The sequence below is a fragment of the Xiphophorus hellerii genome, chromosome 19 (genome assembly GCF_003331165.1).
Source record: "Xiphophorus hellerii strain 12219 chromosome 19, Xiphophorus_hellerii-4.1, whole genome shotgun sequence".
NCBI lineage: Eukaryota > Metazoa > Chordata > Actinopteri > Cyprinodontiformes > Poeciliidae > Xiphophorus > Xiphophorus hellerii.
Window position 1 is genome coordinate 20180197 of NC_045690.1, and position 16229 is coordinate 20196425.

A 16229-nucleotide genomic window follows, 5' to 3' on the forward strand; every position below is an offset into this window, starting at 1 on the left:
ATTTGACTGTAAACGTTAGTGTTTCTTTAATTATGAAAATTAAGTTTTTAAGCGCGCTTGTATTATTTTCTAAGGCGAAGGTGCCACTCATAAAATGGCGCACGCACCGTGCTACGTTTACATGGCAAGACGGGGCCAACACAGCCTGTATGAACGAAATCCACCCTTCACAGCAATTTCAGTTCAGTACGTCATCAACTGATTATAAATGACATATAAAGGTCTAGAGATTATATCCTGCTAAACCTGGTGTTTAACCCAATTCCGTAGATTTATTTCCTCGGTTCATTGTTCAAGACGATACTTTTATCTGTGTATATCCACACAACTCGGTTATCGTCACATGGGGTAAGCTCCGCCTGCTACAAAAGACTGGCCGGTTGACAAATGATGCGCACCAACTGCTGGGAAAGTGTAGTTGAGAACAAAACAAAGATGATTCCCTGCTGCCAGCTTCCGTTTTCGTTAAGCTTCTCATTTGTAGACCTTCCGCCCGAGATGTAATATGAATATATATATTTTTAAATAGAGTAACAACTAATACCACTAAAAAATCTATTTTGAAAAATATATAGATCCATATGAGATGGCCAAATTTAATTCACGTTTGACGTTAAAGTGCGACATTATTTGACAGAAGCTGCTTACTATCTTGTTACTAGTACCGCCTTGACGCGCCGTTGAGCCGTTAAGGAAACCGTGAGGCAAATAGAAACGGTATGCGCCCTTGTAATGAGGTTATCTGGTTGGGTTTCATCAGCTCTGCAGCTTCTGAACAGATGAAGACGTGGATTTAATTACACGTTTTGTTGCTATCGGATACTTAAAAAAAAAAAAAAAAAACAAGAAAAAAAAAAAAAGTTCTAAACGTCCACGCCGTCCCGCGTTGAGGGCTAGCAAAAAAAGCTAAATTGGGTCAGTGTGGGGCTGGGATGTGACGCCTTGTGGAAGAATCTGCAGGAAGGCAACCTCAAAGACTGCGAGATGAAGGCGAGAATGCCATGGAGGACCAGAGGATAAAGTAAGTAAGCTTTACTGAAAGGCAGTCTGGGTGCATGGCAGCAAGTGGTAGATGTTGTTTTATATGATTCATATGCTGGTTTTGTTGGGTGTTACCCGACAAAACTGATCAGAAATCCCCTCTGTGACACAACTCAAAATGCCCCCCCCCCGGAGTGCCAGGAGTGGCATTCACGCGTTCACAGCTGGAGTCTGAATAAATAACTTTTAAGCAAATTAAAATCTGCAGGGCTTTAAAAAGGAAACAAAGCCACCTGCTGAGTACAAGTGCAAGGAATATTTCACCCCATTTAAAGGTAATTCGATTTCTCATTTCTTGATTAAAGGTTTCTAAATGTCAGGTCAGGAAAGAAAAGAGAACATTCTCTTGAGCTGTTTTCGCAGTTTTAGTTTTTGACGCCAACAGAAAGCCACAGACGTCACATATGTTTGTTTTTCCAAAGACATTTATCTAAACAAATAATAGCTGTATTTTAAATGATCAAATTGCTGCACCCCTTCCACAGTTTCCAATGCAGCAGTGTCATTAGATGTAAATGCATTTATTTTCAGTTGCATCTGCAATTATTATTAAATCTTTGCTTGTTTTGGGTTTTTTTTTTTGAGAGTCAGAAATTACACCAGCACATTGCTATCTTGCAGATTTCTGTTTCGTGCGTTGTCATTTCCACTGTTACCATGAATTCTGTGTCAGCAGTGTTTATTTTATTTTTTTATGGGTGTTCATGGCTTCCCACCCAGGGCAATCTTCCGCCATGTGGTGGCACTGACGTTCCAAAAAAATAAAAGTAAAAAAAAATATATAGCAATTGAGTAATCAATTGCTTAATTTTTATGCCCAGATAATATGTTGTGCAGATAAATATGTCTGTGCAGTGGGTTACTTTACCATTTTTCCAAGTAATCTGGAATCTTTGATCATCTTTGTTTAGCAGTCTGTGTCGACCAAACGTCGACTGTTTATACGCCAAACAGACTTTTAATTCATTTTTAAAAATTCAAAAATTAAATTTTTTAATGATTTTTTTTTTCTCCCCTCCAGGGGGTCTTTTGTGGGCTCTAGTGTCCCTTATATGACAGTAGGCTGACAGGAGAGGGGGGAAGACATGCGGAAAATATCGCCGGGTCCAGGAATCGAACCCGCGACAGCCGTGTCGAGGACTCAAGGCCTTCAAATGTGGGTCGCGCTATCCCCTACGCCACTACAGCACGTCTTGTTTTTTGTTTTTTTTTGTTGCTGGTTTTTGTTTTATTCACATCACTCTAACTTTGGATTTAAATATCATGTAAAGCACTTTAAATTGCTTCGCTGAAATGACAAATTCACTGTATTGTCCAGTCTTGCCAAACCTGGACTAGTTTGTTTTGGTCGACTACAGCTTCTTTAGAATACAATTTTGATATGTAAAGTCTATATTTAGAAAAACAAAACAAGAATCATTTATTCAAGAGTGACATAGAGTGGACGACTTTTTCTGTGGAACATGGCTCCAATAAGTCGAGGAAAATTGGCAGATTTCATACAGTATATCTAAAGTATCTGAAAGAATACACAGCCTAGGAAGCTGAAACACCTTGGCACAGTGCTGATTGACAAGCTGTTGGCTATGGTTGTCAAAGTAGCCAATCCAGAAGCGCCATTTCTGAAGGCGCTGATTGGTGGCGAGAAGGAACATCGTACATATTAGCTTCTGGAGTAGTGCTTAGACAATTACCACGGTGAGTATTAATGCATATTCAGATATATTTGGCATTGGCACTATTAAAATAGGCAGTTTTGAGTGTTTCATTTTTAATACGGGGTCTCAATTGTTCGTGGATTTCAGATATTCGTGGGCAGCTGAGTGGCACTAATTAAATATAGAAGACATTTGTGATGCAAGTTCTCTTTGACAAGAGCCTGTGGAGATGATCTGTCACTTGTCCCCTTCCAGATAATCTAGTTCCAGCGGACCATATTTGATTAGCTTGCTTTGTGAGGGGCAGGGTTATATTGTGTGATTGTTTGAGATTACAGACCACTAGATTACAGAAGAAACTGCATTCTCAGTGATAGCCTGCAACCCAAACAAGACATTCTCACGACAGCAGTGAAATAAAATTCACTGCCGGCATTCATATCCTAAAACAGGCCTAGATGAAAGGCTTCAAACGGTTTTATTTATAATATTTGTACATTACACAGATATATTTTCTTTCATTTTGTCATTTCCGAGGGTAATTTTGCAAGGAATTCATTTGATGAGCACATTCTGTGCACGGTGTTGCTCATTGCGAGGGTCCGGAAGGTTTTAGAAGGTGATGCACAGACTAATTATATGCATTTGAAGAAGCTTAAAAAGTCCAGACCTATAGCCTTGCACTCGATGAATATTACCACGCTGCCTTTTTCTGTAAATGAGCAACAACCAGCTGTAGAGCGTCTTTGCAGTCAACGGGGATTCCCCTCGCATTCTGACAGTTTGTATGATTTCTAAGAGCCTGAGCTGAGCTGTAGTGTAATAATTTGTAATGCTCCGGAAAAATTACTAAGATTGAAGAAGTTGTTCTCATAATAAATCTGATTCTCCTATTCCTTTTGAATCTTTTTTTTTCTTTTTTTTACCCTAAGGCCCAATAGTACTTCCTCTGGAGTTCCTGAACACAAACTTTCTAATTATAGAGGCGGCTAACAGACCAGTACAGTGACACTTATTACAGATTGCAGGTCTTCTATTTTAAACCCTGTGCTATTAATCAGACGCATATACAGTGCATTAAAGCCGACAGAACATGTACAAGCTGCGAGCTCTTCAGAAAACAGTGCTATTCTGTTATTCTGGCTCATGTGTGTGCAGAGCACACAATGAGGGCTGTTTGCAGTGGTTTTCTGTTGGAGAAATGGCTGCCGTTTGTACTGCCTGTGACCTCAGCATCTTTAGATAAGGGATCCTCCTTCACCTCCGCACAAAGCCTGCTGTAACCCTGTGCGTTGCCGTCCTCAAACCTGCTAAAAAGATATCGAGGCGGCGCAATGCCTCGGTGAAAACTGCAAATGATTTCGGTCTCTACAGTTAACATTTTGTTTACGTTATGTTACATCAAAGTAATTTTGGTTACGTGGCAGATAAGTGACGGTTTTATGGATAAAACCGTTTTTTAAAACTGCAGACGACTTCAGGAGGGCCAACTCGATCAGATAGCCTGACTCATTAACCAACTAATAATGGTGATGACTAATAATCAGCTTCTTATGCTAGCATTTGTTGGTTTTTGTTTTAGTTTTGTGCATCATAACCAAAACGGCGGTTGCTGGGGATATCGTAGAGCTGTAATATTTAAAGATTCACCGATTTCCAGGTCTTTTTGTTGTTGTTGTTGTTGTTTTATCTTTCCCGCTAATTCCACCTTGACCAGAACTGGTCAAATCAGAATTTGAATAAATCGGAAAGAATATTCCGATTGCTGGTTACCGATCAGAGCCGATTGATCAGTTCATCTCTAGTAAAGATCAATGTGTTTATAGTATTTTTACTACCTGCTGAAATAATCAGTGCTTGTCTTTCTTAGAAAAAAATAAAATCAAGTTAGGTCATGCTGCACATCCTAGTATTAATTTCTGCCTATACATAGAGATAATGAGAATGTCACACCGGCCCATCGCTTCTCCCTCTTTATGTCAGCTGTGTGTTGTTGTTTTTTTTTTTAAGTTAAAGCAGAAAAAATTGTTTGCTTAGTCTCATTTGCCATAACTTCCGAGTAATTACCACTTTCGTTTATTTGCGAATACCACCGACGTTTCCCATGCCTTCAGAATGTTTTCTTATCTGAAATCTGATTAATTTTCCTCTTCTGGGACAATTCTGAGGAAAACAAGAAGGTGAACTCATGCTGAAAGTATTAGGAGTAGCCTTAATATAAAATAAACAAGACTGTTTTCATCCTCCCACATCCCCCAGGCGGATGTAATAGGGATTACCTGCACCGCGCAGGCATTCCGAGAGTTTGTCAACGAGTAAAATAGAGAAAGTTCGTGAAAGCAAAGATGAATTCCGGTGTAACCGGGTGCGTCTTCCCCCCCTCCACGCCCCTCCTTCATCCCCGCGGTCCTCCCTCGTGTGTTGGAATTTCCCGCATGGACCGAGAGGGATCTTGCTCCGTAAATTACAGCGCCTTCGCGTGTCAGAGGAAGAGCCTTTTATGGGCAGGGAAGTGGGCGGGGCCACGGAGCAGGCGGCTGGCAGAGAGGAGGTGGCAATCACAAGACAGCCAGAGAAGCGCAGTCGATGCGCGGCAGCAGCAGGCCGCATCCTTCTTCTTCTTTTTTTTTTTTTAAAGCCTTTTCGTGCATTCACAGTGCAATAATGTGCAACAAACAGCGGCTGCATTGCGCTTCTGTTCTTGCGCATTAGCACGTTTGTGTTTACGCTCCCACGTCAAATCCCCCTCCGCCCCCTCACCTCTCTCCCATCCCTCCTCACTTGTTTTCTTCTTCTTAGCTGGGGGGCACCGAAGGGAAGGGAAAGGGGGGCGGGGGGGGGGGGAGAGAAGTCCAAATGCGTGAGGTCAGCAGCGTAGCGTGAGTCAACCTCGGGGATGTGTGCAGTCATCATCGCGGGCCTGCTGCTGCTGCCGCCGCCGCCGCTGCTGGCCGCACGAGAGAGCTACCCAGCGCGGCTGAGCAGCTCCTCGCAGTAAGTACCAAGGGGGAGATCTTCCGTAGAGGCCGTAAAAGTCGATGACTGTGGCGCTGTTGCTGCTGGTGTTGTTGTTGTTGTTATGGCAGGCGTAGACGTTGTGGTTGACGCTGCATGTTGCTGTGACCGCAGCTCGCTGACAAAGTTTTGTTTACCTCGGACTGGGGCGCGCGCTTCGAACCGCCGTCGGGGTTGATTCCTGTGGCAGCTCCGTAAATACAAAACAAAACAAAACAAAAAAAAAAAACAAGGCGAACCGCCAGGATAATGCGCAGGAAGAAACGTGACGCGTTAACCTTTTGACAACTTGAATCGATCGGGGGTTATCTCCCCTTTGCTCTTCCGCTGCCACGCTTGTTTCTTTTTCTCTTCTTTTATTTTTCTCCTCTCTTTTTGTCGAACTGGCGAGCGTTGTCGGGTCAGTTTGCTGCAGCGGGACACGGCTTTAGTGACTGGATAATCCGTTTTCTGCAACAAAGGGCTTCTCGTAAATAGCGCTGAGCTGGCTGGCTGGCTGGCCTCGGAAAGTGATGTGGAGGGAACGGAAAACGGCGGCGGCGCGGAGGGATCGCCTGAGCTCCTTCCTTCGCAGGCCGCGCTGGTAGTTTTAAATTAGCAAATGGCGATGGATTAGGGCACTTGACATTTCTTTTAAGCCAATTTGCCGCGTTATGTGCTAAAGCCTCGGCTTGTGTAAGGGCTGCGCTTGTGATGCGTCATGGTGATCCTTCACCTCAGATGGAGTGTGCTGCTTGCTTAATGACCCGCGCCGCTACCCTGTAATCAGCAGGTTCTGCAAGAATAAATAGAGCTATTGACGACGAGCACCTTCTCCAAGGGAGGATGCATTCAAGGGTTTGACAGCATGTCAGTGCCATCACATGGCTGCTGCACACATGCTGTTTGTTGGCCACACAGCGTGGTCTTTGGCTTTCCTCTGTCAGTGCCTCCCCCCTTCAGCCAGTGCAGGATCTGAACAGCTGCAGATGTCTATTTTAAGGCTTTCTCCAGGGCACCGGAGTAAATGGTGACTATTGTCAGCCACTTCCTAAGTGCTATGAAGTGCTTTATTTTATTTTTTTATTATTTCAGGATTCATTTTTGCAACCATGCTATCAATTCTGACAGATTAGCATAATTCAGAAAGTAGTCTGTATGCTTTCTCTCTCTCGTCTTTAGATTATTGACTTCAGCACTGATCGGTTTCTACTTTGCGCACAGATGGAACAATTATAATTTGACACACTGTACCGTGCCAGAATCTGCTCCAAAACCCGGCTATTATGTAATATACTATCGGCCCGTGTTGCCACGGTAATTGTCAAGATGTGCTGTAAGTTACACAGACGCCTGCAAGGACTTCTTGACTTTTCCGTCCTCCCCGCCCCTCTCCCCACTGTCTTTGCATAGATCGCTGCACTGTGACTCATGTGTGCTCACTTTCTGCTGCCCTTCCTATTTGAGGCTGCAGCCGTAGTTCAAAGGGCACAGTCTCCCTTTTTATTTTCACCTCTGAGTCACACGGTTGTAAAAAAAAAAAAAAAAGAGAGAGAAAGAAAACACTTTTTTTTTTCTATCACATTCAGCTTTGCCTTGGCGGGAAAACGAGCGCTTTCTCTTCTGCTGCGCGTCTCACAAAGCTGTTAGGAGTTTGATAAGGGCGTTGGAGCTCCAAGTGTGCCAGTCGATGATGAACTTCGCCTCTGAGTGTTTGTGCGAAACAGCTCAACATGAACACAGTGCGTTGATAACTGGTAATGACACTTTTGGTAACTATTGATTAAGCTGTATCTGCCATCTGCTTTCCTTTTGTTTCTGCTAGTCAAAACATATTAATGCGGGACTGTAACGATGCACGGTTTTCACAATTCTTCCCAAAGTTAATCTGAAAACGGTGGTATGCATTTGTAGTCTGCCTTTCTGGGTCAGTAGAACCACCTATAACTGCAGTTACAGCTGCAGGTATATGTGCAGCTTTGCACATTTTGCTCTTTCTCTAGCTCTCTCACGTTAGAGGGAGAACTTGTATGATTTATTTTTATTTTTTTTTTCAAGTTTTAACAATAGATTTGGGCCTGATCTTTGACTGAGCCAGTGTAACACGTGGACATGTTTTAATCTGAAGTTGAGCTGCACTCCGTTGTAGATTTTGCTATTTTGGGCCGTTGACCTCCTGGAAGGTTAACCTCCACTTAAATATTATTTTTGCCTGGATTGTTATGTATTTAGCTTTATTGATCTTCCCATGACCAGCAAGGCATCGCCAGAGCATGATGCTGCCACCATGTCTCACTGTTGGCCTGCCGCTTTCTTTCTGCCACCCTGTTACAGATGTCATATTTGAAGAGCGTCACATTATTGTTGTTATGCTGACTTTAACTTTAGCTCACCTGTATGATGCGGTCTACCTGATGCACTAAGATACTGAAGATTTGTCAGTTTAAATAACAGATATGTGGACTTCATTTACCAATTACTTACTTCTAAAGGAAATAATTTGTAAATGTTTTTTAAGTTTTAGTACTGGATCGCAGGTGAATGAATACAAATGTACACCCTCCTTTTTTAGATTTCATTAAACCATTGTTTCTTCTACTTCACATTTTTGCACTAGGGGTGGACATTTATCACATCCAAAACCCCCGCAAGTGTCCGTATTTTCGGACACTTGCATTGTTAGTTTTACCATTTTTTTTTCTCCTGTTTGTTTAATGAAAGTATCAGTACATCTTAATTCAAATGATAATATGATTAAATGCAGATACTGTGAGCAATTCAGTGATCACAATTCCTTATGTGATTGGTGTCCTTCAGAAGCTCCTTACAAACGGGTTGGGTTTTCTAGAGTGCTGTGTCATGCCGTCACAGCCATACAGTTACCTAACAATGAAGTAATAAATGTCTCTTATCGTCACTTTTATTGTGTATCACAATAACACCACAAAATTTTGTGATAAAACTTTAATACCACGTTGTGCACCCATATAAATTTGCTGAATTGAGTGTTAATCTATCGCAACAGATCGCCCTTCCTCTTGCAAAATACATTGAACTTGTTGTTTGTAGCATGACAATGTGGGCCAACATGTAAACCCGCCCCTCTCCTGTGCTATTCTCCCAGTCAGTACCTTTTCAAAGGAGATCTTTTGCTGAAAAAGCAAACGGCAGGTTTTTACGTGGCTGATGCTAATGAGACCCCAACCCCCCGCCCTCTCCCTGTGAGGGTCCCTTTTTTGGTCTGATTGTTTAACCCATGACCTCTGTCTCATTTTCTCTATGCAGGGTGTCGCCCATGAATGAGAAAAACACAGAGACTTCTTCAGATCGTTTCACCCCCGACTGGAGATTGTGAAGAACTTCAAAGGGATTTTTTTTTATTATTTTTTACTGTGAATAAAAAAAAGAAGACTTTGTTTTAAGTCAAAAGAACATTCTGCATAGGCCTGGGTTGGAGTGGTTCCCTGCTTCAGCCCATTCATGCTCGTCATGAGCGTACCAGCCCAGCAGAAACCCAGCGCCAAGAGAACGGGCAAACGCATCACGTTTTTCGGCGACCAACCAGGAGACCTGATGAAGGAGACGTCGCAGCATCCCGACGGGGCGTACTTCGTCCCCAGCGGCACCGCCGTCGCCTCGGAGTCCGGACAAAGCGAGGCGGCGAGTACAGTGACCTCCAACCCTGAGGCTCCTCACATGTACTTCAACTCTGTGATCTTCAGCCCAGATAAGGGTGACCAGAACAGGGGCCACTATCAGCAGACAGTGCCGATGAAGTGGGCTCACCCGGAGCCCGGTCAGCAGCAGCAGCAGAGAGCTGCCTCCTGGACTGCCATGCCTAGCTGGGCGCCGGCTTTTCAGAATCTCACAAGGACCCAGAATGCGTTTGTGAAGGCGATGCACGAGACTCCCCCCGGCTTGCAGCTGCATCAGCAGCCAACCAACGCTGTGAAGTCTCGAGCTCTGGAGTGGGAGCAGCAGCAGCAGACATCCCAAATCTTTCAGGAGACGATGAAACCAGGGGCGCTGAACGCTCAGCAGCAGAGCGCCCCCCACCCCGGAGGAAGCTCCGTCTTGCAGTCCTTCCAGCTGGCCTTCGGTCAGCCCAAACAGCACCTGCCCGCTTATTACCAGACCTTCCAAGGGAGCAGGAACACACTACCGAACCCGCCGAACTACTCGAATTCGAAGCAGTCTTCGCTGCATCTTCAGCAGCTGCAGAATCAAGAGCAAATGCAACGGCAGCAGCAGCAGCAGCATGTCATTCAGCAGCAAATTCAACAGCATCAGCAAATCATCCGGCATCCGCATGTCCAGTTACAGCAGCAGCAGCAGCAGTTACACCATGAGCAGCAACAACAGCAACAAAAGATGCAACAGCAGCGGCAACAGCTCCAGATTCAGCAGCAAATGCAACATCAGCAGTCGCAACAACAAAACCCCCATGTGCTAGACTGTTTCTCTGCGGCACAAAACGCACACCCGCAGCCCGTGGTCGTGCACTCGCAGGAGTCCACCGCTCCGGCTCCGCCGAAGATCCAGGAACCGCTGATCCAGGACATCACGCCAGAACCCCAGCAGCAGCCGTCCGATCCTCTGCAGGCCCCCCCACCGCCCGAGCCGTCGTCGCAATCGCAGGCGCAGCTCCGCAGATCTCGCCGGCTGTCCAAGGAAGGCGGGGCGCCGTCTGACAACCCTTTCCTTTGCGGGCCCTTGGATCAGTCGGGCCCGGAGAACGGGGCCCGTGACGTCCAGGCGGCGCCCACGGGGGTCATCCAGAGCACGCGCAGGAAGCGCCGGGTGTCCCAGGAGGTCAACCTGGAGATGCTCGCTCAAGAGGCTTCAGAGAGGAAGTCTCCTTCACTAAGCAAGGTAAGGAAACTGTTTTATTGTTGACTTCAGGAATATGCTTGTTCCTGTTTGCTTATTCATCTATTCAATTTAAATCAGTTTATTTATATTGCGCCAATTCCCAACAATGTTATCTCGAGGCACTGTACCAAAGAAAAGATCATTTTAATTCAATTATACATACATTCCAATTGATCCTACTTATCAGACGCTATGGTAAGCTCAGTGAGTTTTTCAAAGTAGTTTAAAAAGTTTCGATGTAAGGATATTCCTCAGCGTTGTTCTGTTCACCTACAGAGACAGGGCCGGATTTACAAGGCTGTAGACCGCTGGGCTGGAGTCTGTTTTGGTGCCCTATCCACTACAGAAAAATTATTTGATCAATTGTTGAGAATAAACAATTCTGTGTTTTCCCTCTATCTCTTTTCGCTAGTTGCAAAGCTGAAGCTAAAGGAAATGACATGTTAGGAAATGCAAATGAAAGCTAGGGTTACAGGATACGACACACTAGGGGACGCCCCCTTTAGGACGTAGCTTAGACAGAGGCTAACAAAGGAAGTTACCAAGTGTGGCTTGTTGTCATTTTGTCCTGCTAAACTCCTAAAGGTAGCATGACCAGCAATGGACCAGCTGTATTTTGGTATTAATCATGGAGAACGGATAATTCTCCACACAATACAACCCTTTAACAACGTAGAAATGTTGTTAAAGGGTTAATAGAGGACCAATGCCTCTCTCTGAGGCCGGGTTTCAGAAAGAGCAGGTGTTTTTAAAGCAACAGAGACACAACTTCAAGGTATTACAAAGTAATTCAAGGCATTAAATTACAAAGTTTAATTTCTTTTTAGTCACATTTGATATATGCAGCATTTTTAAAACAACTGAAGGTAACATAGTTACTTCATAGTCCAATTGAATAGTATGATATGCTAGAAAAACATATTATTTTACTCTTATTATTATTATTATTATATATCATTATTAATACAATCCTTCTGATTCTGGTTTGTGAGTTTTATATAAAGTATCAAAACATGCATTCGTTAATAAAAACCCCCAAAAAACAGCAGAATTTTGGGCATCCCCCAGAAAGATGGAGCCCTGGGCTTCTGCCTGTGTAAGCCCATTCTAAAGCCTTGCCCAGCACAGAGATTATTTTTTTACAGAAGAATATCAAATACACTGAACTGCCCCCACCCCTGCGACTGCACTGCAATTTGGAGCTCAAATTCTTTACAGGTAAAAAATCTATTCTTCCAGCACCATCCACGGATATAATTGCGTTGGGACTTAAATTCCCTCAACAGGAGTGTAAAATGGAGCAAACGGCCTGACACGGCTGCCAGCTAAAAGTGTGCCAAAGCTCCTCGTTTGTGATTACTGTGTTGCTGGAAGAGCCTTTGGGTGTAAATCGGCACCCAGCGACATGTGCGCCACAAAGTGAGCTGCTCAGCTCGGCCTTATGGGTAAAAAAAAAAAAAAAATCTGAGCTGCGGCGTTTATTCGTTCGTTATGGGCAACTTTTGGGTGTAGCGTTTCAGGCATTTTTAACTCTAAATGAGGTTGAATAACGAGAACCCCCCAAAGCATGAGCTCATAAACTCCTCTTTGTTTATGCGCTGAGAGTCTCGGTTGTGCAACAAAGTCGTGTTGCCAAACAGCAGAGTGTGTTTGTAGTGCCCCAAATTCAACTCATGAGTAGCTGATCATGCAGCCTGTGTGTTTGGTTACATGCCTGCACACCTCCCCCCCTTTAAAAAAAAAAAAAAAGCAAACCTTCAGCTTGGTCCGTCCTCCCCCGCCCCTCACAGCCTCTGTGCAGGGTGGGGGGTTCAGGGTTGCCTCGCCTGCAGTGCTCAGCAGAATATCTCTCTACTTCTGTGTTGGAGGGAGCTGGAGTTTTCCACCAGTAATAATGCGCAGCGGCGCGGCGTAGCCACGGCGGCCTTGTTCCTCTCCGGCGAGCAACTGGTCCCCAACGCTCTTCTGATGTTTTGAGATCGGGGTTTCGAAGGTGCTGCAGACCCGAGCCGATCGCGGCTTTGATGTACGGCCGCTGATGCTCAGTCATCGTGGTTTCTCAAAGACAGAAGAGAAAAAAAAAAAAACACGTGAAGGAGAATGCAAAGGGGACAGTTCCTTTTGAGAACCGTGGTAGAGTTTGAACTCTAAAGTGTGACACTTCTGTTTTGAAGTCTGGGTGCAGACTTTCAAAACAATACAGGAAGTGTCTGCCACAGAATTGGATTTATTTTCAAAATTTTTGATTTAATGATATGTTAATTATATAATAATAATAATAGTATGATGATAATAGAGCACTAAAAGTACAAATAATATTAATGAAAATAAAGCAGTGATTGTAATTTCTTATGTTTGCTGTGTGTCAGTTCACTTCTGTCAGTTCACTTCTTCAGTTCTTAAGCTCATTCCTTTCCCTTATTTTGCCATCAACTTCCATTTTCTGTTCTACCTGTAAGCAAATCATTTAGACCTATGTATCTTACTATTGCATACCACTGTATTATTTCATGTAAATAGCCACAGAAATGCTCATGTCTCTGAAATATTTAAATTCAAATTCAGTTCAAAGTCCTAAAGGAAAATTCAGTGTTATTCTACATCACATTAATTCAAGGTTCTTCAAAGAGTTGTTGTAGATGCTGATGGCTGTGGGGAGGAATTATCTCCTGTAGCAGTTTGTATTGCAGCGAATTTGAAGAAGCCTCTGCCTGTAGAAACTTTACTTTTCTATGACAGTTTCATAAAGAGTGTGATCTGTGTTATCGATAAGTTGTTTTTTTTTTTTAGATTTTTGTAAAATCCTTTTTATATTCAAGTTAGTTTTATAGGCGTCTTTTATTTTCATTTTGATCCTACTTTGGATGTGCCAGATTTGTGAGATGTGATCAAGCCAATCCAATTCTAGGTGACTTTTCACTGGTAGGTAATTACTAAAGTAATAAAACATTTCCTTGCAGTAGGGAGTAAGTAGCAAACATCATCAAAGTTGCATAAATCATCAACCTGTACCTGGAAGAGGTTGTCCCTGAATGGGGTTAAATGTACAAATCTGTTCATATTTAAGGGGTTCTTTTATGTTCAACGCCGATTTACTGTACAGGAAACAGCTTAGTAATTTTTTTTATTGTCTAAACTATATTTTTGCAGTTTTATGCTGATCTTTGGTTATTAACAAGTCACTTGAGAGTTTTGCTGTGATAACATCTGCAAGCTGCTGTTTCAAGTTTGGAGCTCAACCTGAAAGTTGATTTCTGCTTTTCCATCAGTCCAACTGTCCTACTTGCCTTGCTTAGAAGTTTGTTTTCTTTCATGCTTCATATAGCACTTGTTCAAATGCTCATATAGTAGTGGAGAAATTTGTGGGCACTTATTACGATAAAGATGCTTTAAAAGCTGTATCTTCTCTTGTTTTCTTTTAGCAGTATTGTAATCCAGCATTAAAAAAACAGACAAACTTTAGTTTGAGTGTCTTTATTTAATGGAGGGGGGTAACGTAGTGATTTGCATATATGCAATATGCTAAGTTGTTATCATCGTGTAAAATGTCACAGACTGCTAACACTCAGTTATTAGTAGCCTATTAATAGACTCTTACTACTATTAGCAAGAGTCCTTTTATATCAGTCTCTTGCTATTATATTTCAGGTGTCAGCTAATTAATTTAATGGACTCTTAATGTACATAATTTCTGTATCTGACGTATATTTTTAATGGCTGAGATGATAAAGATCACAAGGAGCTGTGGGGGAACATTATGAAACTGTACAAAAAGAAAGTGTCAAGAAAATGTAGGTTAATCGAAACAGGCCCAGAGCATCACAGGTCCTCCGCCATACTTAATTTTGGACCCAAGATGCTTTTGTTTTACGTCAAAATCACTGGCAGGGCAATTACTGAAACTTCTAGCAATCCCCAAATGCCTAAAATTGATTAAAGGCGATTAATCAATTTTATCGACAACGGTTTTTGGAGATGTGATTTTTTTTAAATTATGCAAAAGATCAGTGCATTTTAAGACTCGTTGCTCATCTTTTACCAATGCTGGCCTGCATAGGGACACCCAGCTTCTGTCTCATGTCACGAAGTGGACAGTATTCCTAACAAGCATCGATACTTTTGCTCTGGCGTGTTGATCAGGAGCCTCACAGGCCGTGGAGTCCCGCCGAACCGGAGAGCATGAACGCCAAGCGGCCCCGAGACGACAGCCTCCTTCCGCTCGTCATCCCCGTGTCTGTCCCCGTTCGGAGACAGGACCCCTCGTCTCCGGATAGGGATGGAGCAGCCGTGGCAACCAGCTGGCCTCACCGGCCTCCCAACCACCAGGACCTCGGGCGAGCCGATCACAAACCCTCGGTCATCGTCACCCGCAGACGCTCGCTCCGAAACTCCTTATCAGAAAGTTCAGAGCAGGTGAGTGCTCACCAGTTTTTTTTTGTTTGTTTGTTTTGTTTTCTGTCGTATCTTTCAATGTCATTTTAACGCTGTAATAAAAACAAGCTGAAGACCTTCCTTAGAGCTGTGGGTAATAATCCAGCGTCCTGGATTTTGTCTGTTTTAATTCCAGCTTTAAATCCTTGAATTCATGGCACGCCGCCCTACAGACGCGCTGCCCCTTCCCCATGCAGTATTCCATGCTGTCCCTCCCCCATTTTCTCCCTTCACCCTCATTCAGCTGTGGGGGGGTGGTGAACTGGACTCCCTGTCCCAGATCAGGCAGATTAGCAGCACTTTGATTCTGTACATTGTGTACCTTACATTTAAGGCCCTGCGCTCTTTTCCGTCTACCTTTCAAGTAAAACTGCTTCACTGGCTTGCATTCTTTTGGCTCTCTCAATCAGAAAGTGCTACCACGCACGCGGATCTCGCCGTAATCAATTTTTCCACCTCCTCTCTCCAGAATGACGGCACGGAGGGAGAGAGGGACGACGACGGCAGGAAGTCCAAACGGCGTCCCCGACCGGAGCCTCTCTTCATCCCGCCGCCCAAACCGAGTTTATTCATCGCCCCGCCCGTCTACTCCAGCATCACGCCCTACCAGAGCCACCTTCGCTCCCCCGTTCGCCTCGCCGACAACCCGATCACGATGCCCCCGTACACGCCTCCGCCGATCCTCAGCCCCGTTCGGGAGGGCTCGGGCCTCTACTTCTCCACCTTCCTCTCGTCGGCTGCAGCCAGTGGCCCGGGCCTGCCCCCTCCTGCGACTCCCAAGTCAGCCACTCGCAGCTTGTTGCGTTCCAGTGAGTGCAATGACATCTTGTCATCTGTATATCCACAGAAAATGTGGACTGCAACAAGCTATGTGGAAGCATAAGCACATTAAATAACAAGTCGTGAAGAATTGGTTATTTAGATAATCGTCAACTCGTTTAGTAATTGATTAATCGTTAACTGGGGTAAACAGGCTCAGCCATTTGAGCAATGATTACACCAAAACTGTACAAAAAAAATTACATTTTGCCTTTAAGACAAATAACTTTTGTCTGTATATGTTCTAACCAGAATTAATCAAGTGACATTTTTGTCTTTATCTGGTTCAAATTCTGTAAAGAAAAAAACAACCCTTATTGATCATCTTTTATTATCTGATTATTAATCAGTTTGTCAAGTTAATTGATAAGTCTAGCAGAATGGGCTGAGCAGATCCAATTTTTTACCTGCAGC

General features: G+C 43.8%; 1 protein-coding gene across 3 annotated transcripts in view; it reads left to right on the forward strand.

Annotated features, from left to right (window-relative positions):
• The first annotated feature begins 668 nt into the window (after window positions 1-668).
• mideasb (mitotic deacetylase associated SANT domain protein b) overlaps window positions 669-16229 on the forward strand; it is a 30479-nt gene continuing 14918 nt past the window's right edge. The window contains exons 1-5 of one of the 3 annotated variants that reach the window (XM_032546982.1): window positions 5305-5693; window positions 7283-7450; window positions 8979-10565; window positions 14706-14978; window positions 15466-15805. In XM_032546982.1, coding sequence (XP_032402873.1) covers window positions 9174-10565; window positions 14706-14978; window positions 15466-15805 — 2005 coding nt within the window. In that variant the 5' untranslated portion in view covers window positions 5305-5693; window positions 7283-7450; window positions 8979-9173. Of the gene's footprint in view, window positions 1022-5304; window positions 5694-7282; window positions 7451-8978; window positions 10566-14705; window positions 14979-15465; window positions 15806-16229 lie in introns of those variants that run through there. The other 2 variants (XM_032546981.1, XM_032546980.1) reach the window with 2 other exon arrangements.